This window comes from Dipodomys merriami, unplaced genomic scaffold, assembly GCF_024711535.1.
Source record: "Dipodomys merriami isolate MVZ:Mamm:240054 unplaced genomic scaffold, mDipMer1.0.p SCAF_2626, whole genome shotgun sequence".
In the NCBI taxonomy this organism is placed as follows: Eukaryota; Metazoa; Chordata; class Mammalia; order Rodentia; family Heteromyidae; genus Dipodomys; species Dipodomys merriami.
This window is the reverse complement of record NW_027204078.1, coordinates 1,906-29,231: the sequence shown is the minus strand read 5'-3', so window position 1 is coordinate 29,231 and position 27,326 is coordinate 1,906. Positions and strand designations below refer to the sequence as shown.

Here is a 27,326-nt window from a genome sequence, read left to right as displayed (position 1 = left end):
GGCAGTAGAGAGGTAAAGGCAGGAGCCTTTACCAGGGATTTGGGACTTTGAAACTCTCTTTAGTTCAGAAAGGCAACAATTCTCCACTCTGGTGTTGATCAACATTCTTTATTTTATAACAGTTTTGATCAGAAGTGTTTGAAATCATGACCAGACATTGCCCCGTCTGTGGCTTTTCTATTTGAGGACATCACCGTCCCCCTGCGGATATCATTGACTGTGGGATTTAATACTGACTGGTGGGATTAATGTAGGGCCTGTGGCAGAGCTTGACCTTCAGCTCAGGGGTTCCGCCCTCCTTCCTCTGCTACTCTTAGGGAAACACTGAATCACCTGTGCCTTCCCCAAGGTGGGGAGGGGAAATGTGAGGCTCAGCCCCTGGCTGGTGCCAGCCACCCCTCTTACACCCCTCCCGCCTGCTCCCTCTGCCCTTGGCTAATTAAGCACATTTACCCCTGGGGCTCAGGTGGAAAGGTAGAGACCAGCAGAAGCCCCTAAGGCCTCATGCCAAGGGGTCCTGGCTGGAGGGGAACATGGGTCACCTGCCAGTGGCTGGAACCCAGGCGTAGCTAGATGCCAGAATTATTATTGACATGATTCTAAATTGAATCAGAGAGAAGACACTGCACCCTCTTTGACCCTGCTGTGCCTGGGAGCCCCGAGAGACTAAGGAGGCTCTGCACACCTCCTGTCTCGTGGGGACCCACGGGGGCCACGGCCAAACAGGAGAACAAAAGCCACCTGGGTGGTGAGCAGCTCAGTGTCTGGGCCACAGCTTTGCAGCTGCAGAGCCTCTGCAGCTTGTCTTAGAGACAAGACGGCCTCTCTGGAGACCTAAAGGGATCAGTGGGTCAGAAAGAGCTGGGCCTTGGGGACCGACAGCCTCCCATCCCAAATGCAGGTTTGATCAGGGTGGCTGAGCTGCGCTCCTACATCCTAACCACAGACTAGCTCGTAAAGGCAGAGCCTGTGTCTCAGGCAGCAGAGCTGGGAGATAATCGAGCCTCAGACTGCATGAGAGAGAAGGTGTACAGGTGAGGAGCCTGTGGGCCTGGGTGGACCCCTGCAGGTCAGCCTGGCCTGCTGCACATCCGATTCCAGAAAAGAATGGCTTGATCATCGTGTGTGGTCCAGGCAGCAAGGGATGGCGATGGCCCTCTGGGAGGGCCAGGCCCAAGGGGGCCCCCGGGTGCATTCAGAGTGTCCGAACGGTGTCATTGGCTAGGGTGGGGGGCGGTGCTGTGATGTTAGCCTCGTGGGTGTGGACCCAGTCCGGGAAGGTGCCCAGCTGGAAGATGCTCTGTGCCCAGGTGTTTATGGCCAGGCTGAGCAGCAGAACGCCCATCAGATTCATCAGGAGGCCTGTCCGCACCTGCAACGAGCCAGGACTGAGGGAGGGGTCTCCTACAAAGATGGGAAACCCTGGTTGCTCAGGGAAGGAAGATGCTATTGACAGACAGCACTGCCGGGGGAGAAGGGGTGGGGCCTTCCATCATATACCACCTGAGGCTGGGCGTCGGAGAGCCACTGTGTCCCCACACACTGCATGGTTTGGACCCCCACAACCGCAGGTGCCATCACACACTACTGAACACTCAGGAAGCTTCCCCTGAGTCCCTGCTCACAAAAGAGGAAACTGAGGCCCAGGGAAGCTGGCTTACCTAGGTCCCAGCATGTGAACGTCCAATTTGATCATTCATACCCTTATCCAGTGCCTGCCACATGCACAGACATGTAACCTGCATACATGTGCTCATCCATCCAGACACATGCACATGCACACACACTCCCACATACACAGACATGTAACCTGCGTACATGTGCTCATCCATTCACACACATGTACATGCACAACACAGTTCCACATGCACAGACATATAACCTGCATACATGTGCTCGTCATCCACACACGTGCACATGCACACACTTCCACATGCAGACATGTAACCTGTGTACATATGCTCATCCATCCACACACGTGCACATGCACACACACTCCCACATGCACAGACATGTAACCTGCGTGCATGTGCTTATCCACACACGTGCATGTGCTCATCCATCCACACACATGCACATACACACACACTTCCACATGCTGGCATGTAACCTGCATGCATGTGCTCGTCATCCACACACGTGCACATGCACACACACTCCCACATGCAGACATGTAACCTGCATACATGTGCTCGTCATCCACACATGTGCACCTGCACACACTCCCACATGCAGACATGTAACCTGCATGCATGTGCTCATGCATCCACACACGTGCGTGTGCTCATGCATCCACACGCGTGCATGTGCTCATCCATCCACACAGTGCATGTGCTCATGCATCCACACGTGTGCACGTGCTCATTCATCCACACGCGTGCACATGCACACACACACTCCCACATGCACAGGCCCAGGTAAGGCTGCGTTTGTCTGTTGTGAATTTCTCTTTAACTATCTGGAAAGCATTTGGCCATTTGCCTGTCCCACAGCCCTCGAATGGCTCAGACCACTTAGGCCTGAAAATCCTGAGTTCTGACCCCGCGCTCACTGCTCCCCACTGTGGGTGTGTGGGAAGCGAGTCCCTTTGGCCTTCCTCTGCCTTCCCCATGGCCAACAAGTACTCAGGGGCTCAGTACCCCTCCAGGCTCCCCCCCAGGCAGGATCCAATTCCACAATTCTCCCTACTTTGTACTTGTTTTCACACTGGAGCCAGGCTTCTGGTCTCACAGGACTTTAATTAGCAACTAAATAATAACTCCTGGGAGCAAGTCTTGCCAGGAGCCACAGACAGGCTGCTTGGGGGGCCTCACGGAACCCCTCTGCACCTCGCAATCCCACCACTGGAGTCTTTCCATGCCTATCTGACTCTGCTCTACAAATCCGTGCTGGTTAGCAGCTGTCCTTGCTCAACAACATCCCCTCAACAGCTTCTTGGTGTCTGTACCCCAACCTCCATGCCCCCAGAACATGCCGAACTGGAGCCAGAGACACCCTGTAAAGAGGGCGTAAAGTCTCTGTGAGGTCCCCCACTGGGTCCAAACACTGCCTCACCTCTGCATTCTGCACTGTCCCACCCCACATGCACCCCGTAGGCTCCACACCAGCCCTGACAGCCTCCTGACCCTTCCCCACTTCTGGGCCTGCTGCTGGCACTGCCTTTCCCTCCAGTACTTGTCAGGATTAGGACTCAGCTCAGGGATCCCCTTCTCAGAGAGGCTGCTCCTGCCCACCCCCTCACCCTGTGTATAATTTCTTTTCTTACCCTCAGCAATAATGAAATTCACATCACTTTTAAACTGTGCTGACTTGAATACTGCCTCCACTCACAACAGCACCCCCAGCGTGGGAGGCCTCTGGTCTTCTCACTGCTGCCCCCAGAGGCTGGAATGTAGAATGCAGCCTGCGAACCCACACACGGATGAGCCTGGATGAGCCAGGGAGGGCTCTGCTGCTGGGCCATCTCTCTGACACTCTTGCTCTAGCTCTCTTCTTTCTCCATTATCTTACTGGGGTCTCATGCCTAGCAAAGCAGGGGAGAGGGAAGAGGCCGCAGGAGGAGGGAGGACTCAGTTTGGCAGGGAGCTGCATTTGGGGAGAGGGAACAGACTGTCAATGGCTGAGGTGTGCTAAAACCCCGCACCAGGCCCCCACTGACACAATCCTTGGCTTCTGACTGTCCTCCTTGCCAGCGGGCCAGGCCTGGGAGCCCACTCCTAAGTCCCAGTGTATTTGCTGCCCTTCTAAAAGATTCTGGGCCAGAGGCAGGGGCCAAACAAGCAGGGGGAACAACAGTGTCCAGAGAGGGCTGGGTTTTTGTTCCTGGGGAAGTTCTGGAACAGGTAGCATTTCCCAAGCCTGTCTAAGCCTGAAAGCCATCACAGAGTTTGGGGTCAGGTGGGGGGGGGTGTACTTGCCTGGTGCACCCCCCCCTTGCAGGCCATGGCTAGAAATGCCCACACTCACCATGTCTTTGACCAGCAGGTGTCCCGAGGCGAAGGCGATGGAGTTGGGGGGAGTGGAGACGGGCAGCATGAAGGCGTAGGAGCAACCGACTGTGCCCGGGATCATCAGGTACAGCGGGTGCACTCGCAGGCGGATGGCCTAGGCCGGGAGACATGCAGGCAGGCAGGCAGGCAGGCAGGCAGAGAGTGATCACAGCAAGAGGGATTGGTAGTAGAGAGTGACAAAGACTTAGAGATGAGCAGAATGATAGATGACAACAGAGACACACAGGGAGAGTTAAAGAGACAGACACATGGCCCAAAGTTCAGATGCACAGGTGGAGAGATAAGCAGGAGAGGGAGGAGACGGAGAGGCATTTCCAAGGTCAGTGACACCGTGGTTTTATCAGGGAGCGGATGGGGAGAGTTATCTAGAACTTTTCTCTTCACATGAGCAGGGTAGAAAACCTAGACGCCCAGAGGAACTGGTCTGGCAGGTGCATGCAGGACCTGCCAGTTCCCAGGCAATGCTGTTGTTGCTCCGGCGACCCAGGCCATGGACTAGGGTTCTAGCATGAGGGCTCTGGGCCAAACCACATGAGCAGCTTTTGTTGGGGCCTGGTGGGTTTGCGGCAATGCCAGGTGTGTAATCTGTCTGGTACTGCCCAGGTTCTACAACCGTGGGTCCAGTGCGGGCTGGCCATGGGCACTGGGCCACTCCGGTGACACAGTTCACCCACAAGTCGTGCTGATTACCACTCAGGCATTTTACTCCAGACAGGGCATTTGAGCTCCCAGGGAATTCCTGCAACGTAATGCATAGGAATTGTTCTCTTCAAACACTGAAGCCATCTCCAGTGTCAACATTTTGATTATGATGAGAAGCAAAACCTAAGAGAATATGTCTTCATGAGTCTTTTCTAGAAATAGTTGTCTTTTATAGAGCTGGTGGGGCTCTGGGCTCCTCTGTCTTCTCCTTACCACCTCATCACACCCTGTCTCTGAGCCTGAAGAGGATCTGGTGAGAAGGGCCCTATAGCTGGAACTACCTGGGTGGGGTGGGGTTAAATCTAGCATCATTTGCTATCTGTTGCTCTAGCTGGAATCAAGCATGCCCAGGAGGCAAGGGACAGGTGATGGAGCAGCCTGTGAATACCAAAAGGTCCAGGGGGCAACTCCTAACCAACTCACCCTTCGCAATGGAGATTTATGGTGAGAAAGACCTGCAGTGCATCACCTATGGATGCAGCATGACCTGGGCTGCAGATCCACACATAAAACAGCTGCCAAGGCCTGGAGCCACCCAGACTCCAACACTGCTTTAATTTAATCAGCTCTGGATCATCAGGTAGTTAAATCGAAAGGTGTGTGAGTGAGTATGAGTGTGTGTGCTGGTTCTAGGGCTTGAATTCAGGGCCTCACACTCTTGCTTGGCTTTTTCTACCCAAGGCTAGGACTCTACCGCTTAAGCCAGAGCTCCGCTTCTAGCTTCTTGTTGGTTAATTGGAGATAGGAGTCTCATGGGCATTTTTGCTGGGCTTATGGATTTTTATGCCCAAGATAGTTTTTTGTTTTGTTTTGTTTTGTTTTTGTTGGTCATGGGGCCTGAACTCTGGGCCTGGGTGCTGTCCCTCAGCTACTCAGCTCAAGGCTAGTGCTCTATCACTTGAGCCATAGCACAACTTCTGGTTTTCTGAGTGGTTTATTCAAGATAAGAGTCTCATGGACTTTGCTACCCGGGCTGGCTTTGAATCGAGATCCTCAGATCTCAGCCTTCTGAGTAGCTAGGATGACAGGCATGAGCCACCAGTGCCCAGCTTCCAGCATAGTTCTTAAGTCTCATAATCCTCTGGTTCCAATATGCTCAGATCTTAGCCTCCTGAATGCCAGGTATGAGCTCCCAGTGTCAGCCAGAGCCCCATAGTTGTTGTTGTTGATTTTAATTTATGCTATAGTGACTTATTGCTCTTTGCATACAGTTCTGGATGCTTCCTCTTTCTACAGGACTGCACCTTGGTTTCCCTGTGGGATGGATTGTAGTGATGCTGTGCTCTCCTCGTCTGGTGCTGGTGCCAGAGCTTGGCTGACTTCATATGGGGAATGCTTGGCTGTCTCTGTCTTCTTGTGCTCAAGGATTTCTAGCTTCCACCTAGTAAATGGTGGGTTTGGGGAGGGGGGGCAATACTGGATAAATCATCCTAACTCCTCAGCTCATCTATGGCTGGTGATTTGTAGAACAGAAAGTAACCCGGTGTGATTCATGCCCCAGGAGGCACTTGGCAACATCTGGAGTTATTTGTGATCCCATGATTTAGAGAGAGCTACTGGCCTCAGGAGGAGGGTAAGAAGCTAGAGGTGCTATCGGGCACCCTAAGTGCACAGGACAGACCCCCCCTTCCCACACGGTGCCCAGATCCCCCAAGCCAGGGTCAGCCTGCCTGGCACCCCATGCTCTCGTGCAGCTATGTCGACTGAGACTTCCGCTTCACCCCAACATGAAACATCTGTCGTCTTAGAAATCTCTTGGTAGCCCTGGGTCCAGTGTCCCCAGTGAGGCAATCTGTGGCCCTTGAATAGTATTTGCTTTGTGTATGCATTTCTTGCAGGAGAAGCAAGCTAGGCTGGAAGAAACACACCATGGCTCTGCGGCATGCATTTTAGAAAGGAGCAAGGGCAGCCGAGGCCCCAGAGGAAGCTCAGCACAGAGGGGAGATTGTGACCTCGACCCTGACTAGGGGGAACCACCCCTCCCCCAGCCCCAGAAGAACCCTCACCAGCTCTGCCAGGATGGGCAGGAAGATGATGATGGTAGCCGTGTTGCTGGCGAACTCGGTGAAGAAGGAGATGACGACGGTGATGAGCAGGACGGCCAGCGTGGGGGGCACGTGCTCCAGCGGGTGCAGCTGCCCTCCGATCCACGCCGACAGCCCCGACTCCTGCGGGCAGGGGGGCCTTTACTCCCACTCAGCTACCCTCCCCAGGTGGGGAGATCCAGCCAGCAGCCCCGTGGCCGCTCCAGCCCCACTCTGTGCTCCCCACTCCAGGTGCAGACTCCCGAGCATGGATCTGGTTAGAGGTAGAAAGTCCACCTCCACTCGGTTCCATAGCCCGTGAATTACAATTCAGTGGGAGAGGGGGGTCGGACCCTTTACAGGAAATCCCTTCATTCCTGTGAGGAGGACTATGAAGTAGTAGTACACCAAATAGTCAGTGGCTCACACCTGCAATCCTAGCTACTCAAGAGGCTGAGATCTAGAGGATTGTAATTTGAAGCCAGCCCAGTGAAGAAGTCTATGAGACTTCACCTCCAAAATAACCAGCAGAAAAGCTGGGCTGGAGGCAGGGATCCAGTGGTAGATCCCCAGCCAAGAGCAAGAAAGCAAAGCAAGTGCAAGGTTCTCAGTTCAAACCCCACTGCTGACAAAAATAAGACAAAAAACAAGAGCCCGGTATTTATCAAATGCAACAGTCACTATAGCAGTAATAAAGGTATTTATACTTGGAAGTGACACTGTGGCCCAAGTGGTAGAGCACTAGCCTTGAACACAAAGAGGCTCAGGGACAGCACCCTTCATATTTAATCATAAGAACCCTTGTCATGATTGATAATAACATAATATTGACATGAGAGGTTTTGTGGGCCCAGGCATCTGCTTTCATGACCTGCTGTGACTTGCTCCTGTCCCCAAAGCAAACATAGCCCACATGTGCCTGCAAAACTCCACACTGCTCCCACTCATTGGTCTGGAACTTCTCTTGCCCAAGAGTGACGCCCAGAGTGACCACCGTCCTCCAGAGCAGGGCACAGTGTCCAGACCCCACTCTCTCCAGTGCTGTAGAATCACGGGGGCGCTCACTCCGCTGGCTTCTCCAGAAATCACACTACTTCACTCCCTGATTTTGCTACCAAAACTATGCATTCATCAACAGGCAGCGAAAAGCCTGGACTCAGCCACAATGCTGCCCCCTGGTGGCACTCAGCAATGAGGCAGCTGAGCGTTTTGCTGAACAACACTGACAGAGCTGTCGGTTAGGAACCAGTCCCCGCAGAGTGGAATTAGTGAAATGGTAGTAGTCTGCCTTAGTCCTTGTGTCAATCCAGTGTCCCTGATCCAATGGGCATTGTCTGTCAACAAAACTTCATAGGTTTTCTTCATAGTTAGTAGAGAATTGACTGCTTATTCACAACTTGATTTCATTGTGGATTTTAGACTACACATACAGATTCTGCCTAATTCTGCAGCTGGGAATGTGAGTTAGTGGTAGAGTGCTTGCCTAGCATGCACGAAGCCCTAAGTTCGATCCCTTAGCACCACATAAACAGAAAAAAGCTGGAAGTGGTGCTGTGGATCAAATGGTAGAGTGGTAGCCTTGAGCAAAAAGAAGCTTAGGGAATGTGCTCAGGCCCTGAGTTCAAGCCCCAGAACTAACAAGAAAGAAAGAAAGAAAGAAAGAAAGAAAGAAAGAAAGAAAGAAAGAAAGAAAGAAAGAAAGAAAGAAAGAAAGAAAGAAAGAAAGAAAAAGAGAGAGAGAGAAAGAAAGAAAGAGAAAGAAAGAAAGAAAGCATTTGCCTTACAACTTGGCTTAAAAGTTACTTTCAATGGGCAAGTTAGAAATGCTTAAAACATTTCACTCTAGTTTCCTTTTATAAATTTAAGGGGCTGCAGGAATTCCCTGAGGACTTGTCACAGCCCCCTCTCCTGGCTCAGAGAGATACTGCAAGGAAAATCCCAGGGCTGTGGGCTTTTCCCACCCCATCTCAGACCACAGCGTTGGTAGTGTAGGCAATTAAGAGAGGCTGGCAAGAGAGGGCAGTGGAGACTCGGGGTGAGCAGCCATGAGCTGCTCCAGCTTGGTTCCCAAGTGACCAGCCTCCTGCTGATGTCACAGTGGCTGCTCAGGGTCTTAGCTTGGCCTGCTCACTGGAGGGAACTCTTGACAATTTCAGAAGACAGGAAAGCCTCCAGTTTCAGGGGCTCAGTTGGAGATACCAAAGGGGCTCCATCTGCCCCTTCTCATCCCCTTAGGAATCAGAATCTCTGTTTCCTTTACACCTTCAGAGATTGCTGGGAGAATATCCAACAAAGAAAGGCAGGTGTAAAGGTCCTGGGGTTCAAATGAGTGTGTTTGGCTGCAGAGCAACAAGGGGCCAATGGACTGAAGGAACATAAGGAAGTAGGGAAAGGTCATTATCAGTGCAAGGTGGGTTGGAGGGGCTGAGCTACGTGCAGCCTTGTGCCTGGCCCAGTACATCCTGGGTTCTTGAGCTGGAATGTGCAGATTTGTGAGCACATGGTTTTGCAAGAGGCTACCACAGAAAGGATAGCGAGGGGCCCAAGATCTAGCAAGCACTAGGACCTGCTTCCATCCTGAAGGGAGAGCCTCACATCCCAGCCTCAGCTGGAGCGGCAAAGGCTCTGCCAGGACCCTGCTCAGGGGCCAGGAAGCAGGAGCAGTGGCTCCTAGCCTGGGCCTTGCTGCCTGGGAATGGCCGGCAGCAGCTGAGGCTGGGGCCAGAGGCAGCTACCAGACAAAGGCCCTGCCAATAGGAAACCCCAGCCCAGGGCCAGGCCAAGAGCCAGACTGGCTCCCAGCATGCACAGCGCTCCCACAGCCCAGCCCCGGGAGCACTGTCTCCTCAACCTTCTGCCATCTGACCCCCTTAGGACACAGGGTCATCTCTTTCTCCAGACGCCTGCCTCAGGGCCCGGCTGGGCTAGCCACTGTGGCCGATCACACTGCACCTGACCAGCTGCTCAGGCTGCATACCTCCCTGTCATCCTAAATTCTAACTGTTCCTCTTTCCAACATCCACTCTCCAAGCAACGGGCTATGTTCCGAATTCTACATACACACTGACTCACAGACTCATCATCACACAGCCTTATGACTCCCATTTTACAGATGAGGGAAACGAGGCACAGAGAAGTTCACTAAGCTGATAAAGATCACACAGAGGTGGAAGATGTTTCCTCAGATTCCATTGCATGGCCTCTTCAAGGCCTGGAAAACTTGTCACTTCCTCCAGAAAGTCCTCCCCAGTGCAAGAAAAGTCAGACAGATCCAAGTTCCAATCCCAGCTCTGCTACCGATAACCTGTGCTACCTACAAGAGTCACTTAATCTCTCTGGGTCTTGTAATTCCTAGCATGGAGACAAAACCAAACAAAACCCCTTGTGTTCATTTGTCCTTTTGTTTTTTGAGTTCTATACCATTGTACATGTTTTTTGTTTTGTTTTGTTTTGTTTTGTCAGTTGTGGCCTGAACTCTGGGCCTGGGTGCTGTCCCTCAGCTCTTCAGCTCAAGGCTAGCACTCTACCACTTGAACCACAGCACAACTTCCAGCTTTTTCTGCTTATGTGGTGCTGAGGAATCATACTCAGGGCCTCATGCATGCCAGGCAAGCACTCTACCACTGAGCCACCTTCCCAGCCCCTGGACATGGGCCTTTAATGAACAAGATAAAGTATATTTTACAAAGAACCTTACTGCGCCATCTGCACTCCCGTTAGTGGAGCGTTGGGGCCTCCTTGCCCGGGATCACAATCAGTAACCTCAGACCCCAGAGCGGCCTTGGCCATGGTCACAGCTTCCCCCGGGGGGGGGGGGACAGCCTGAGTGTGCAGATGTGCCCTGGACGAGGGGATGTAAGGCCTGGCTGTCTCTGATCAACCGTATAATTCTCAAGGGCCTGCTCGGCTCTCAGTGGTACTTGGTGGGGTGTGGTCTGCCTCACAGAGCCCCTCCCCCTCTACGCTCCTCCTCTTCCCCAGGCCGTGACTCCTGCTGGCAGCCATCTGGGAGTCTGTCCTGTGGATGAGGGCGGGAGGAAGCAGGTGCCTGTCACACTTGGGGATACTGAGTAAGAACTTTGATCTGCAATTAACCCATGGGAAAACTAGAGCCCAGAGAGGCTAAAGAGCCTGCCTAAGTGCCCCAGCAGGGAATGGCAGCGCCCAGATTCGAGTTCAGGTGTGCACCCCAGTCCAGCTGCTGGCCAGCACACGCTGTGAACAGTGCTGTGCATGGTCACGGTATCTAAGGCTGAAACTGAAAACAGCTCCAAGGGGAACACCATATGGGAGGGGCTTCCGGTTTCCTTCGCTGACTGAGGTTTCCAGCACCCTGGTGGTGCAGCCCCATGCCCCTATGCATGCTGACCTTGAGCCCCAGCTCTATCACCCACCTGCAGAGGCAAGCTCTCAGCCTTGAGTTGGTTTCCTCAGCTGTATGGTGTATGGGGGCAGCCACAGTGCCTGCCACAGCAGAGTTGGTGAGTGGAAACTGGGCCGATACCTGCTCAGTGTTTCAGGCAGGGCCTGGAGCCTGGGAAGCTCCAGGTAAAATGCAGTGGTGCATTATGTGAATGCAATGGTGCATTATGCACACGTTGGGACCTGAGGCCTGGCTGTCTCTGGGAGCCAGCCACCCCTCACCTGCACTGGGGCACTCATTTCTCTCACGCTGTCCCAGCCCTGGCCCCAGGGCTCACAGGGGCCTCCGGAATAACATTAATAACAGCATTAAACAATGTCTGTAACTAGGTTTATCTAACACTCATGCCACAAGAGTCAGGAACACTGACTGGCTCTAGAGTCAGACTTGCTGGATTTGAGTCCTGACCCCCACAGCTGTGTGGTCTTCAGCAGCTGACTCTACCTCTCTGTGTCTGGCTTCTTTACCTATAGAGTGGGGATAATAATGGCGGTGTCTAACTCTCAGGTTTGGTGGGGGTTTTCCTGGAATTACAATATGGGAAGTATGGTGACGGGTGCTTGGTAAGAGGCAAGAACCAGCTACTCCCCTGGGCTTATAGGCCGTTGATCAGTGTCAGCCCTGGTGTTCATGCTGAGACCACCTCCAGCTTCTGAGGGACTGGATCAGACTTCATTCCTCCCCATCTCTCCAGCGTCAGGTGCCGAGGGCAGGCCCACCAGCTAGGAATTATGACTGTCCCAGTGTGACTACCAGTGTGACTAAGCTGGCCTGAAACCTGCACCCAGCTCTTACCTCACAGCCTTTGGCCATAGCGAAGCCTCCTCCCAGCAGGAGAATGATGTTCCAGGGCACGGTCTCTTGGGCCTTCTTCCAGCTCAGTAGGGGCTCCGTCTCAGTGATGGGAGCTGGGCAGAAAGAGGGGCCACTGTCCAGGGTGCAGGCACAGCGGCCCTGCACCTGCTGGGCTGGTTGTGCTCTGCATCTGCAGGTGCCACTTCAAGGGAAGGCCCCAAGTGTCATGATGGGGTGTCTACTGTTTAGAATGAGAATATTCAGCGCTCCTATAGCTTGAGAATATTCCAGAACCAGGACTTTTCCACAGGCAGGACTTTGCTTATATCTTTCAACAGCCTTTGTGCCTTGGTCTATTTTTTCTTCATTTACAAGAGTCTTCTCTTTATATCTCTTTGTTCTGGGGGCAGGAGGAAGGAAATTTGGAAAAGTAGAAAGGAAGGGTCCTCTGACCCATGAAATTATGCCCTTGCTTTGATTTCTGCAGTGAGGCAGTGTGCAGCCTGGATGGCAAGCACAAAGCGGTCACAAAACTCCTGCCTGGCAGGAGAGGGGGTGATCTGGGATTGCCATTTGCTCTCTGTGTGTGTGTGTGTGTGTGTGTGTGTATGTGTGTGTGTGCGCACGCGCGCTCCATCACAGTTTCGTGTCAACAGACAAAATAAAACAGGGACCCAGCACGCAGTCTTCCTATAAAGTTTGATCTACACAGGGCAGCAGCCAGATCAGACATGGGGGCTTAGGACCCCGGGCTGGGGCAGGCACAGGCCTGGTTTCAACTTTCACGTTCAACTTTCATGTCCACGGACTGGCCATCGAGGAAAGAGAGTAACATCTGCCTGCTTTCTGTGGCCTCTGCTTGTCCTGCCTGGCCGCAGGACTGAGACAGTTGCCACCCTGCGTCTGCTGTGCATCAGTGCTAGCTCGGTGGGCATCCGTGTGGGTGGTCCCTGGTCTCTAAGATCTCTCACAGCAGGGGCAGGAGGCGCCTCTGGGAACCCTCCCTTGGAGAGGCCCAGAGGATCTCCTGCAGTTGCAGGAGGTCACCTGGCAAACTGGCAACACAGCTGGGGTAGTGGTCATTTAGGTCATGTCCCTCCTCCACAGCCCCCATTGATGCACTGGACATCCAGTCCCCATAGGGGACAGAGATAGGGATGGGCACCAGGGTCCCATGGGGCCAAGACCTCCCTCTAGGGAAGATCTACTCGTGAGGACATGCTGGACCACAGGTGTCCCCTCTCAGCCACAGCGTGGGGGACAGAGACAATGGGGCAGCTAAAGGTGCAGGTGAGGTGGGTGTACAGAGGGAGGCACTGGGCTGGGCGGGCTGGGGCAGTGAGGAGCAGGCCCGAGGAAGCTGTGCAGGAGGCACTAGCGGCAAGTGCCTGCGGAAGGGATCAGATATGGCAAAGCCATGAAAACACGACAAGGAAGGAGATAGGCAAAACCAGGCACTAAAATGAAGAGATCCAGAGACAAAGCCAAGAAGCCATGGCCTCTCTGGAGATGAGAAGGTGATGGGGAGGGGGAGGGCTCAGCAGGGAACATGGGGGAGGGGAAATCATCTGGAAGTAGGACAGAGACAAGAGTGGGCCATGCCACTGTAGAGGCCCCCAGCCTGCAGAGGTCTCCTGGGATCCAGCTCCCCCTTGTGGGACCTGGATCCCCACTCCTGGTACCCTGCCTGCCCTCCTGCCCCTCCACCCTGTCCTCCTCCTGGAATCCTGCTCCCCCTCCTGGCTCCCAGCTGTACTGCAGTAGCTTTAGGAACCCCTGCCTCCTTCTGGATTCTCAAGCCTCACCTGCTGAATTTTCTATAATGTTTTATTTAATCAATAGAAAGTTGATAGATTATGATCTGTTTCCAGCTTCTTTACCCAGAGCTCCTGACTGTCTCAGGCAAAGGCCAGTGTAGCCTGGACCTGGGGGTGGGGCCTGCCCCACCTTCCAGGGAGCCTCTGCTGGGAGCCTGTGGGGTCCTCAGTGCAACCTGAAGGTGGCCTTCAGGTGCACGGTGGCTTTTAAGAACTGCCTTTGAGGCCTGGGACCCCTGGGACCCCAGCACTTGCGCTTCCCTATAAACCCAGCATGGGGATTTGCTGCCAGGCCCCTTGGCAGTAGAACTGCAGTTCCCACGCTGGGCCAGGGGGTCGCCAGGGCTTGTGTAAGGGCCACACACTGAAGTCTGTGGGGCTTTGTGGGCTAAGAGGCAAGAACAGAGGCCATTGTCTACGTACTTACATAACTGAAGACAGTTCCCACACATTCCTTGAGAAAACGCATAACTATTCATGGGTACTGAAACCTGAAGTTCACATAACAATTATGTGTTGGGAGCTATGTGTCTTTGGATTTCTTTCCTTTTTTCCCCCAGCTATTTGAAAATGTAAAAACCATTCAGCGCTCCTGGGTTGTACAAAAACAGTTGCTGGATCTGACCTGGGAACAGTTGCTGCTCACACCTGCCTTAGATTGTCGCCTCAGGCAGCCTGAAGTCCCTGGAGGAGGTCACAACTTAGCTCAGGGGACAAGCAGGCCACGTGGTTGGCACGGCCAGGCCTCTCAAGACTGCAGACTCCCACATCCCACATCCCAGTTCTCTCCAAGACCCTCTGCGGCCACCATACCTTTGAAGTCAAACCACCACTTGAGCGAAGGCCTCTGGGACGGGAAGAAGAATAAGATGATGACAATGGTCACGCCGGTGACTGCGTCGGAAATGAACCTACAACAACAAAGCCCCAAACATGAGGCCCTGGCTCTCAGCAGGCCATGCACCATCTGGCAGGTTTGCCAAGGAAACTTTGTGCCAGGGAATTATGCCCACTGGGAAGGGCACAGTGGGAGGCTGGGCTGCCAGCCACTGGCCTGCACTGGACCCACCATGGAGCTCCGTCCCGACGTGTTTGATGCTGCTGCTGAGCCTGTGCTAGGCCAAGGACCTTGGAGGAGGCCTGGAGCAAATGGAGGAATCTGAAACCCATGGGGCATCGGGGTCCATGAAGTCCTCCCAGCCTCCCTCACTTAGACTTCTGTTCCGTGTCCCAAATGTGCTGGTCCAGCCAATACTTGAGATGGAACTGTGGTTTTCTGGCTCTGAGTTCAATGAGGGCCAGAGTCTATTGCTCACAAAGCTCCTTTGGCTGCAGGTTTGGGAAGAAGAGCTGGAAAGGCTGCCCTGCCTCCCTCCAGCAGGAAAATGCAAAGCAGAACACCAGTGCTGCTCCGCTCAGCTGCCAACAGGCTGTCAAAGCAGCTTTGGTGAGAGAGACAAGCGTGGCATATGGGGTCACACACTGGTACTGGGAGAATGGAGTTCCCCTCAGGAGGGCAGCTGGTGCCCCAATTCAAAATTTTCCATGTGAAGACTCTGTGATTCAATTACTCTCCCAGGAACAATCCTTGGGAAAGAATCAGATTGTCCCACAGATTCTGTGCAGGGAGGTTTTCATCCACAGAGTGATACAAAGTAGGGATTTCGTGTGTGTGTGTGTGTGTGTGTGTGTGTGTGTGTTTTCATCCACAGAGTGATACAAAGTAGGGATTTCGTGTGTGTGTGTGTGTGTGTGTGTGTGTGTGTGTGTGTGTGTCCTGGGGCTTGAACTCAGGGCCTTGTTGCTGTCCCTGAGTGTGTGTGTGTGTGTGTGTGTGTGTGTGTGTGTGTGTGTGTGTGTGTGTGTGTGTGTGTGTGTGTGTGTGTGTGTGTGTGTGTGTGTGTGTGTGTGTGTGTGTGTGTGTGTGTGTGTGTCCTGGGGCTTAAACTCAGGGCCTTGTTGCTGTCCCTGAGCTTTTTTTTGTTCAAGGCTAGGGTTCTACCACTTGAGATACACCTCCACTTCTGGCTTTTGGGTCATTTTTTGGAGATTCTTATCTAACCTTACTTTTAATATGGCTATACTTATCTCACAAACTTTCTTTTGGGGGCTTTGAATCATGATCCTCAGATCTCAGCCTCCTGCATAGCTAGGATTACAGGCGTGAGCCACTGGCACCTGGCTCCTTTCTCTTTTTAATATGACTGTTTAGTTCCTTTTAGCTGGGTGTGGTGATGTATGCCTGTGATCCCAGCTCAACCAGAGGCAGAGGTCGAATTACCAATTGCGGCTTGCCAAGAACAAAACAACAACAACCTACCTACCTAAAAAAACAATTATAGCAAAATGAAAGGGCCGGGGTGATGGTTCAGGAGGTAAAGCACCTGCCTAGCAATCAGGAGGCCCTAAGTTCAAATCCCAATACTGTGGCTCCTCTCAAAACAATGCCCATCCAGGAACGATTCAATATTTTGACCATGCCATGGTCAGGACTATGTATCTGTGGGAACTTACAGCACCTTTGAGATGGTGTGCTTATTGCCTGTAGTTATACTTCTATAAAACACATGACAGTTAGGTAAAAGAAACCCTGCTGAGGTACAAGATTTCTTAACAGAAATGTGATCACACTAATTATATTATTTGTAATCTGCTTTTTAAATTTTCTAATAGCCAAGGTTATGCACACTCACCAAAAATTCAAATGATGTTAAACTGAAAAAGTAGAAATAACTGTCTTTTCTCTGTGCTGTTGGGCTCCTGGAGATCAGGCTCAATATGCACATGCATGTTTATACACACACACACACACACACACACACACGTGTGTGCATGGGACAAGAGTAGTATAATATAATCATGGACAGCCTGCTATTTCCAACCTCATTCCTTTTATTTTCCATTACTGAGGTTTGAACTTCGCTTGTTCGGATCTCTCGCTTGCTCATCTTCGCTTGTTCATCGTTGGTGTTCTACCATTTGATCCATACTTCTAGCCCAGCTTTTTCTTGGTTATTTTGGAGACCGAGTCTTATTCATGTTTCTACCTGGGTTAGCTTTCAGCTATGAGCCTCTAGATCTTAGCTTCCTGAGTAGTTAGGATTACACTTGACACTTTATTTCTTCTGTAAGTACTTAATAGAGACTATGCAATACGAGCATTTCATAGTGAGGAATCAACTCATTCCCTACAGGTCTGTATTCCCTACAGGGCTGTGACTAATGCTGCAGATAAAACCTTGCCTTTAAAAAGCAAGTTGTATTTCAATGTCATTGCATAAGTATTCATACTATTTTACAGATGAGGAAACGGAGGCTTGGAGAGGTAAAGTGATTGCCATTCCCAGGTTCCCAGGCCTCAGATAAAAGAATAAAGACCTTGTGGGAAGGCCCCTCCCTCCTTCCACCACCTGTCCTTCCAGCTTGCCAGGCCACAGGACTTCCTTCTGTCCTCCAGACTTGCTCAGTCTCTTCCTGCCTCAGGCTGCAGAAGATATTCTCAGAGTAACTCCACTCACTGCCTTTACCTCTGCCTTTTCTGACTTCTGGTTCTTTCTAGAACTTTCCAGTGTCAATGCCCTACCTCAATATTTTATAATGTAAATGGTTTGCTTCTTCTTCACAGCATGCAATTAAATGTTTCCACTTCTGTCTGTGTCCCTGTCACCCAATGTGACTCCACATCACAGTCCTCCCAGAGGAAGGGAGGCAGGGGAGGAGGGTGAGTAGAGGAAGAGATGGAAGGAAAAAGCATTGTCCACAGTTGGGCAGCTGTTATGGGACAGAGCTAGAATCAGATCCAGTTCTATCTGATTCCCAAGGCAGAGCTCCTGCCACTTCGCAAACCTTATGTGCTATGCAAACCTCAACAACTCTCAGAGGGCAATGAAACCAGAATGACATGGTGACATGGTGACATGGGGCGAGGTAAAAGCCAGCCTAGGGCTCCCAGCTGCGCCATCCCTCCAGCTCCACAGGCCCACCCTAGACCCCTTCCTGCAGAGCTCCATCCCAGAGGTCCCCAGAATCTCACCCAGGGGTGAAGAAGCTGGCCCAGCCAGGGATGAACTTCGGATCCCGGGAGAAGAGGAGGACGGCGAATGCACAGAACAGGATAAACACGGCCTGCTCTGCAAACCTATATCAGGAGCGGGTGGGTTTGACAAACATGGTCTCAGGCAGGCAGCACTGCCCACCCTGGTCTCTGAGAATAGACAGCAGGTCATTCATTCTCAAAGGAGTCCCAGGGTAAGGGACAGACAGACATGGAGAGAGGGGTAAAAAGACAGAACCCCCCCCCACTAAACCCCCTTCACAGACTGGGGAGGGAGAGGGTCCCAGAGCAAGTTAGCACCCTGCCCAAAGCCAGAAGGGAAGTGCTGGCAGATGGGCCATGAGAGGCTAGCTGAAACCTAGCTATCTCACCCAGTGGGAGGTGCACATTAATCAAAGCCCTAGGAGGCAGAGACGGTGCCAGCAGGATTCTGGGAAAGGTGCCTAGGTGGGGAGGGAGCAGATTCTCACCCAGAGCTTTGTGGCCTTCCTGGTGACCACCCCAGCACCAGGGCAGGGCCGCTGCTCTGTGCTGGGAAACTGCCACCCTCCCTCCCCAGGCGGTGGTCCTAATGCTTCCCCAGGGATGGGACACAGCCAGGACAAGGCTGAAGTAGCTCCCTGACAATCCCCCTGGCAATCGAACACATCCTCTCCCCATTCCCTCCCCACCTCCCCCACCAGACAGCCACGTACTTGGTAGGCCCCAAGTTCTGGAATTCTTCCTGAATCACAGCTCTGGCCTTGTCTTCTGCATGAGTTTGTAGCTCCGATTTCTTCTTCCTCCAGCCCCTGAAACAGAAAGACAGCATTTAGGAATGGTGACTGCGGGTGGCAAGCATGGTGACCTTCTCGCCCACTGCCTATCCCCACTAACCACTCCCCAGTGGCCACTTGGACTCCCTGCCATTTGTCGTCCATTCCTAAAAGTGTGGCCCCCATCTAGAGCACAGCTGACCTTTAAAAAGTGAATTGTAAGTCATTATGACACCCAGGCTTATGGGTGGAACAGCCCGCAAATAAGCAGATGAAACCAGTGGAACAAAATGGAAAGCCTAGAAACTCAACTGCCTCACAAATGGGGAGTTTTGCTGATGAAAAAGTTGGCATCTCAGATTGGTGTAGCTAAACAGGCCATTTAGTAATGCCGTTGGACACACAGAGCACTGGAGGGGGCTGAGTGACCCATTTGACATGAGTACCAAGATCATATAATGGGAAGGGGTCCTCTCTCATATGGCATTCGGCAACCTGGACATCCATGGGCAAAAAGGAGGACTTTGGACTCCATCCTCCTCCTGTAGACAGAACTTAAAATGAATCAAAGATCTGAAGATAAGAGCTAAAAACTGTAGAGATGTTAGAAGAAAACAGAGGGGTAATTAAGATTAAGCACCAGTCTCTTAGACATCAAAAAGAATAAGCAACCAAACACAGAGAAACGAGACTTCATGAACATTGAAGTTGCATGTTCCAGTAAATGGTGTTAGGATTACTAACAGGCAGGAAGGGTAGACACCTGTGACCAGAACAAAGTTCCACCCAACTTCCTACTGTACCCCAACTCCAAGAGAATCCCAGGTAGTGAAAAGATTTAAATGTAATATATATACTACAAGAAAACACAGGACTGTTTGTATAACTGTCTGGAAATGTTTTCTAAACTGTAATTGAAACTTCTGAATAGTGCTAAACTCAAAAATTCTAAAAAGAATTCTGCATAGGAAAAAGCACAATAAATCCAATCAAAAGCCGAGCGCCAGTGGCTCACACCTGTAATCCTAGCTACTCAGGAGGCTGAGATCTGAAAATCACGGTTCAAAGCCAGCCTGGGCAGAAAAGCCCGTGAGATTCTTATCTCCAATAAACCACTAGAAAACCAGAAGTGGCGCTGTGGCTCAAGCGGTAGCACACTTGCCTTGAGCTGAAGAGCCCAGGGACAGTGCCCAAGCCCAGAGTTCAAGCCCTACAACTGACCCCCCCAAAAAAATCCAATAAAAAAACAAATAAGTTGGGTCCTGGTGGCTCACACCTGTAATACTAGCTACTCAGGAGGCTGAGATCTGAAGATTGAGGGGCAGGCCCAGGCAGGCTCCAATTAACCATGAGAAAACCAGAAGTGGCACTGTGGCTCGAGTGGTAGAACGCTTGCCTTGAGCTGAAGAGCTTAAGGACAGCATCCAGGCCCAGAGTTCAACAATAACAAAAAAGACAAATCAGGAAAATACTGACATTGCATATTGAGGAATAAGTAATGTTTTCTAATATAAAGAATAGCAATGCTTACTCATGCTGTCCATTTACCAGGTTTCAGATTTCCTTAATATTTTCACTACCCACAGGGAGCCAAGAGCAGGTGGTGGTCCAGGGTGCTGGGAAGCTTGGGGCTGTCTCCCTGCAGCTTCCCCAGGAAGGTGACATGAAATACCTTAAGCGAATCCCCACATACAGGAAGGTGATCCAGAGCCAGCCCACTAGCAGGAACAGCACCATGAGCGGGAAGGCGAAAATGAACCAGGAGCCGAAGTTGACCACATCACACTGAGGAAAGAAGCTGCAGAAGAACAGGGGTGAGGGGAACCTGCTGGGCCCACAGCCCTACCCAAGGCCCACAGGGTCCAGAGGGGTGTGGGAGGGCCCTGGGAGGCATGGGAACAGCCTGTTCCTCTGCTCCAGACACAGGAAGCACTGCCTCTTCGGTGGAACTCTAGGTTCTGACTGGCGCTGCCTGTGTCCTGCAGGCCAGTGAAGCAGGTAGGTCAAAGTATGGTGAACCAACTGCAGGGCTCGGCTGTCATTGGCACTGTGGTGACTGAGCAAGAGGACGTCCAGCCGAGTCAGACCTGGGCTTCGTTTGGCATGACATGATGTTTACATGCTGGTCATTTGGTTAAATGTTCTTCGGGAATGTTTTTAGCCAAAGAAAACACTCAGTGCGGTCCAACCTCTGCCCTCCTCTTCTGTCCTCACAGAGCCTAGGCAGAGGCTACGGCAAGCAGCGGTGTCCTCAGATCTTTCTGCTAGTGCTCATCCTCTGTTTGTTGGTAGATAGATGTCATCAAACCTGAGAGGACTGAGGGCAGACACACCCATGCTGGGGATGCCTGTTGCCTCTTCACCCCAGCCATGTGTTCTGGAGAGGAAGTTGGCAAAATGCACAGATCCTTATAAATGTGTGTACCTCTTTATGCAGGAACTCTGCTGCTAAAATATATCTTTTAAAAATCTAGAAGATATGTGGCAGATTGGAAAGAAAGAAAAAAATGTTACAAGATGATATGACAAAAGTAGATAGAATTTTAAAAAGTAAAAAAAAAGCAGATAGAAACAAACTCACTGTCAGGCATTTCTAAATGAAGAAACAAAAGTATGGAGTTAATGCCTAGTAATATGCAAAATACTAATAAATAATGAGGTAGAGATTTTCTGAAGTGAGTAACTATGCTTATGTGATTAAAGGGAAATTTCAAATTGTAGTGGATATGTGGCCAGTCATACAATTCATAACAGCAAAATAGTAATAAAATGAAAACAATCATAAACTGGGCATGGTGGCATGGGCCTGTAATGCCAGCACTCAGGAGGCTGGGGAGGAGGATCCAGAATTTGAGGTTAGCCTGGACTACACAGTGAGACTCTGTCATAAACAGAAAAGAAAAATGGGCTGGGAAGGTGGCTCAGTGGCAGAGTGCTTGCCTTGCATGCATGAGGCCCTGGGTTCGATTCCTCAGCACCACATAAGCAAAAAAAAAAAAAAAAAATCTTGAAAAAGAAAAGAAAAATCAAAATGTCATAAGTTAATACAAAGTGTAATACTCCAAATAAGATAATTTATCCATTAAAATGTATGTTTCCTGTAAAATTTTAATGATTAAAATCAGGCCATAAAACTGTAGCAATTGTATGTTGTCAATAATATTAAATAGGGTTAGGAATGGGGCTAAGTGGTAGAGTCCTTGCCTAGCATGCATGAAGCCCTGGGCTCCATTTCTCAGTACCACATACACAGAAAGAGCCAGAAGAGGCACTGTGGCTCAAGTGGCACTGTGGCTCAAGTGATAGAGTACTAACCTTGAGCAAAAACAGCTCAGGGACAGTGCCCAGGCCCTGAGTTCAAGCACCAGGACTGGCAAAAAAATTACAATAATATTAACTATGTATAGACATCATTAAATATATGGTGATATAAAAGACTAGAAGGAAGTCTGATATCAGTTGGATTGAAGTGTTTCATAATGTGCCTGTGTCATTTTATAATCAGATGGAACGAATAAAATGGACCTCCAGGGCAGCTGTGTCTGTGCCCAGGCTCCCACAGCCCCTGATTGGAGGTGCAGAATCATGCAGCCTAGATGGAAAGCCCCCTTTCCATCCCAAAGGCCTCAGGCTATGCCATCGAACGTTGCAGCCAGTTTGCAACAAAAATTCTAGGCACCAGTGGCTCACATCTAGAATCTTGGCTGCTCAGGAGGCTGAAATCTGAGGATCACGGTTCGAAGCCAGCCTGAGCAGGAAAACCCATGAGATTCTTATCTCTAATTAACCATTTTAAAAAGCCAGAAGTGGAGTGTGTCTCAAGTGGCACAGTGCTAGCCTTGAGCACAAAAGGTCAGGGACAGCACCCCGGTCATCAGTTCAAGCCTCAGGACTGGGACAGAAATAAATGAAAACCAAGAACAAAACTTCTAAGCTTGTCTTTCCATAGCTCCAATGCTTTCTCCTCACTTTTTTCAAACTCAAGGCAAGCCTTGTTCCCATGTAAAAACCACCACAGCAGCTGCCCCCCACTCCAAACTCAGTTCCCGGCCCTGCACGCCACAGTCCTTGGCTTCCTGTCCAGATCAGGGGCTGGGCTCCTACAGATCCCAGCACCAATGCTCAGCCACCCTGCCAGCAGTACACTACAGGGAAGAAAGGGCTGAGCTCAGCTTCTCCCATACTAGAAGAGGACAATATTGGCTTCTGGTTGTTCAACTACCAACCAAAGCCATGAGGTTCAGCCAGGTCTCCTTCAAAGGATAGAGATCAAAAGATGCCGAGGTTTGTTGCAAAACTCTGTGTGTTCACCCTGGCTGGCAGCGTGTGCAACTGGGTCCTGGCTCACAGCCTCAATGAGAATCTAGGCAAGGCCCAGCCCCCTTCCCTTGTAATTCTAACATGCCCTGTTTTGTTTAGTTTAGTTTTCCACCAACTACTAAAAGGAAAGAGTTTAGAGTTCTAGAATGTAGTGGTAATTCACCAGACCAAACACAGGTAGGGCTATGAAAAAGTCCTGGAAAATAACTTTTTTTTTCCTTTTGAGATAGGGTGTTACTATGTAACCTAGGCGGGCCTTGAATTCATGATGCTCCTGCCTCAACCTGCTAAGTGCTGGGATTATAGGCATGGATCACCATGCTTGGTGAGGGGAAGTAACTCATGAGTCTAGCACAGGGAACCAAGGCCACTTTCCCTCCATTGGGCTTGTAGGTTTGACTCTGCTTGAATGCCAACATTTGGAACCATACTGAATACGAGTGCTTATGTACAAATGCTTATATTTGCACTTATGCAAATCTAATAAACATATGCTACATCTCCACTGCCATAGCTGGAGGTGGAGAGGGGAAAAGGGCATTAGAAACACGGCTTCTCAGAATCCTGGAATCTGAAGATCACAGACACAGAATCTTGGAGGACTGGATCTTTATTCTTCCTTTGATTTCTTAGAAACTAGAGGCCAGGATGGTAGAACAAGGTTGTGAGTGGAGAATTTTCTTCTATTGTCAGCCACAGCACGGGCAGACTCAGATCTCAAAGAACGCACTACTTCTCTTGCCCCATCCAGCAGGGTTTTGTTGTTGTTGTTGTTTTGTTTTGTTTTTGTTGTTCATGGGACTTAAACTCTGGGCCTGGGCGCTGTCCCTGAGCTCTTCAGCTGAAGGCCAGTGCTCTACCTCTTGAGTCAGAGCACTACTTCTGGTTTTCTGAGTGTTTATTGGAGATAAGAGTCTCATGGGCTTTCCTGCCCGGTCTGGCTTTGAACCTCCATCCTCAGATCTCAGCTTCCTGAGTAGCTAGGATTACAGGCCTGAGCCACCAGCGCCCGGCCAGGCTTTGCTTTTTTACAGTGTCAGGCCCTCCTCTGCTCTGGCACACCATGCCTTCCCATCTAAGCCGAAGGAAAGCTGGAGTTCTCAGACAGTGCTATGCTTTTAAACTTCCCCCTTCTCACCTCTGCTTTGCACAGGCATGCCAGCCTCCCTTGCCTTTTCCCCTCCGTCCCTCCCTCCCTTCCTTCCTCTCCACTTTCTCCCTTCTTCCCTCCTTTCCTCTCTTTCTTCCTTCTTCACATTGTAGAGAGCATCTCACTATGTCCCTCAGGTTGTCCTCCAACTCGTGGGTTCAAGGACTACTCCTGTCTCAGCCTACTAAGTAGCTACCACTGCAGGTGTCCACCACTACACCCACAGGCTGCCGTATCTGTTCTCTTTTCCTGCTGATCCTCTCTGTGTGAAATGCTCTGCTGCCGGTGCTCACATAGCGCCTGCTCTCATCTCCAGCCATCTGCTCCAATGTCACCTTAGCAAATAGAGGACCCATGACCCAACTGGCCTATTATGGTCCACTCTTGTCACTGGGACCCTCTCAGCTATCAGGGCTTTTTTGTTCACTGTCTCTCCCCTATTAGGATAGCAGGAAATAGCACTCATGGGTGAGTGTTCCACATTCCCTGGGTGGGGAATGAATGGAGGAAGAGGAGGAGAAGGAGGAGGAGGAGGAGGAGGAGGAGGAGGAGGAGGAGGAGGAGGAGGAGGAGGAGGAGGAGGAGGAGGAGGAAGAGGAGGAGCAGGAGCAGGAGCAGGAACAGGAGGAAGAGGAGGAGGAGGAGGAGGAGGAGGAGCCCACCTCTGGTTGAGGCACAAAGACACTCTAGTTTACCTCTTGAGCTGGCCAAGCAGGATGAGGTTGGGGGCTGTGCCGGTGAGGGTGGCGGTGCCCCCAATGCTGGCTGAGTAGGGGATGGAGATGAGGAAGCCTTTCCAGACATTTTTGCGGTATTCCTCCTCCTCCACGGGGTCAGCAGGTAGATCCAGCTGGGCCTCAGCCTCTTCTGCATGACCCCTGCTTTCAATGACATCAAGGGAAGGTGTTCAGAGTCCCTGGCCTGTTGTAGGCTATTCTGCTTGCTGCTCGGGGGGCTGAGGAGCCAAGGGGCCTTTCCTGAGGCAAAGCAGATGCAGGTATGGATACCCTCTACTCAGATATCAATGCTAAGAATTTTTCCTAAAGAATGGATGAGACAAGGGTTTCCAGTGTGGATGCAGGCTGCTCACCACAGCATTAAATGTCATTTAAATAAAAAACAATAAAACATCCATCCAAACACAATCCTCGCTCTCAATGCTGTTAGCATGGTGACCTGGATGGCTGTTTCCTACAGAAGCTCAGTGCCCAACAGGTGCAATACTACTTGGACTTTTATTTAAAAGTGTTGGTGTCTCCTTGAGCACTGGTTCATGCCTGTAATCCTAGCTACTCAAGAGGCTGAGATCTGAGGATTGTGGTTTGAAGCCAGCCTGAGCAGGAAAGTCTGTGAGACTCTTATCTCTAACTAGCAAAAAGACAGAAGTAGAAGCATGGCTCACACGGTAGAGTGCCAGCCTTGAGTGAAAAAGCCAATGGAGAGTGTGAGACCCTGAGTTCAAGCTCCAATACTGGCACACAAACCCGGAGAGAGGAGGGAGGAGCAAGGAGAGAAGAGAGAGAAAAGAAAAAGAAACGAACAGAAAAAGCCATGTGTCATGAATATACAAGTATTCAAAAAGACTAGAATAGGGCTGGGAAGGTGGCTCAGTGGTAGAGCGCTTGCCTTGTATGCATGAGGCCCTGGGTTCGATTCCTCAGCACTACATAAGCAAAAAGAAAAAAGCCAGAAGTGGTGCTGTGGCTCAAATGGTAGAGCGCTAGCCTTGAGCTGAAGAGCTGAGGGACAGCGCCCAGGCCCAGAGTTCAGGCCCCACGACTGGACCCCCCCCCCCAAAAAAAAGACTAGAACAAAACTAAACTAAGTTAAACTAAGTTTATAACCGAGTTCAGCCCACTAGGGTGGGCTCCGCACACCACAGTGAGGCTCTGCCCCCCCCCGCCCTCCCCCCATCCGCCTCTCTAGCCACCTCCCACTTTGTTCTCCTGTACATTCATTAACCGCCTGCCACACTGGCCCTTTTACTCATGAATTTGTTTCTACAAGCTCCTAGAGGCCAGGGCTTGACTAAGCCCACTGGAACGGGAGGCAAGGCCTCCCTGAGTGCATCCCTAGGGACTGATATGGGCTCATTGGTAGATGCTCAGCTCTGCCTCCAGCAACCCATTGTTTCCGGCTGCTTCATCCAGTCAAGTCCAGGGAACCTGGCTTAGAAACAAGTGCTCCCATCTGTGCGCACTCTGGCAGCCGGACCTCATGGGAACTCAGGCTTCAAAGGAGGGGCTCTGTGTCATGCCTCTGTCCTCCTGGCAGGGGAACTGTGGCTCTGCCAGGTTTTGGATACATACATATAATCAGAAGGCAGGTGGAGTGACTGAACCCGATGACCCTGACCTTGACCCTGTGCTGCAGTGAGGACCCGCAGGCTGAATGTGACGTCCCTGTGCGGATGTCAGGTCATGATGTCGAGGGGAAGGGCTGTTACTGGGCTGCAGGGCAGTGTGGGCCTTTGAGCCTCTTCTTTTCCCCCCACTTTGGTGACTCCCAGGCAACCTGTGCTCTCCCGCTGTCCTTGCTCCCTGCCTTCAAGGGAAGAGCACCAGGACCCTTGGCCCCTGGAGACCCTCAGAGAGGAATGTGCAACTGTCCTTCCCATCACGGCCAATTTCTATCCTATTCCATCCTATCCTTTCTTCTCTCCACCTACCCTACCCTACCCTAGCCTATCCAGCTTACATCATCCTAGCCTGTTCGGCTTTTTAAGTACCAGACTAACCTGGCCTGGCACTCTATCCTCCTACCTTTGCCTCTCAAGACTGCAGGTGTGTGCTACCACATCTGGCTAACAGCTGCTTTTTTTTTTTTCCTGCTGGTCCCGGGGCCTGAACTCTGGGCCTGAGTGCTGTCCCTCAGCTCTTCAGCTCAAGGTTAGCCCTCTACCACTTGAGCCACAGCGCCACTTCCAGCTTTTTCTGCTTATGTGGTGCTGAGGAATCGAACCCAGGGCCTCATGCATGCAAGGCAAGCGCACTACCACTGAGCCACCCTCCTGGCCCAACAGCTTCCTTTTTAATGGAGGTCACTGATGGCTATGCCTAAGCTACAGGGGTCCCCAGTGGGAACATGGACATTGGGTCACTTGGGCAGGGCTGGCTGTAGTGTCTGGTTCTTGCCCAAAGTTCCCTTGGATCAGGCCCTGGCTCCCTTCGGAATGTCCCGGGACACTTACCCTTCTGTGCTGGCAAGAAACTGCATCTCCATGGGCACCATGTGGAGTCCGTTTCTTCGCACAGCAGCTAGGAGGAGAGAGGATGA

At 51.3% G+C, this 27,326-nt stretch overlaps 1 protein-coding gene across 1 annotated transcript; it reads right to left on the bottom strand.

Annotated features, from left to right (window-relative positions):
- Positions 1-89: 89 nt before the first annotated feature.
- On the bottom strand, positions 90-27,326 carry LOC138837126 (Na(+)/dicarboxylate cotransporter 3-like). Its single transcript, XM_070035901.1, has 10 exons — positions 27,241-27,326; positions 24,746-24,928; positions 20,253-20,378; positions 18,521-18,616; positions 17,805-17,909; positions 14,585-14,682; positions 11,955-12,067; positions 6,719-6,880; positions 3,967-4,104; positions 90-1,372 (listed from the first exon to the last, which is right to left on the bottom strand). The coding sequence occupies exons 1-10, from the start codon at positions 27,279-27,281 to the stop codon at positions 1,196-1,198; spliced, it is 1,239 nt and encodes a 412-aa protein (XP_069892002.1). The 5' UTR covers positions 27,282-27,326; the 3' UTR covers positions 90-1,195.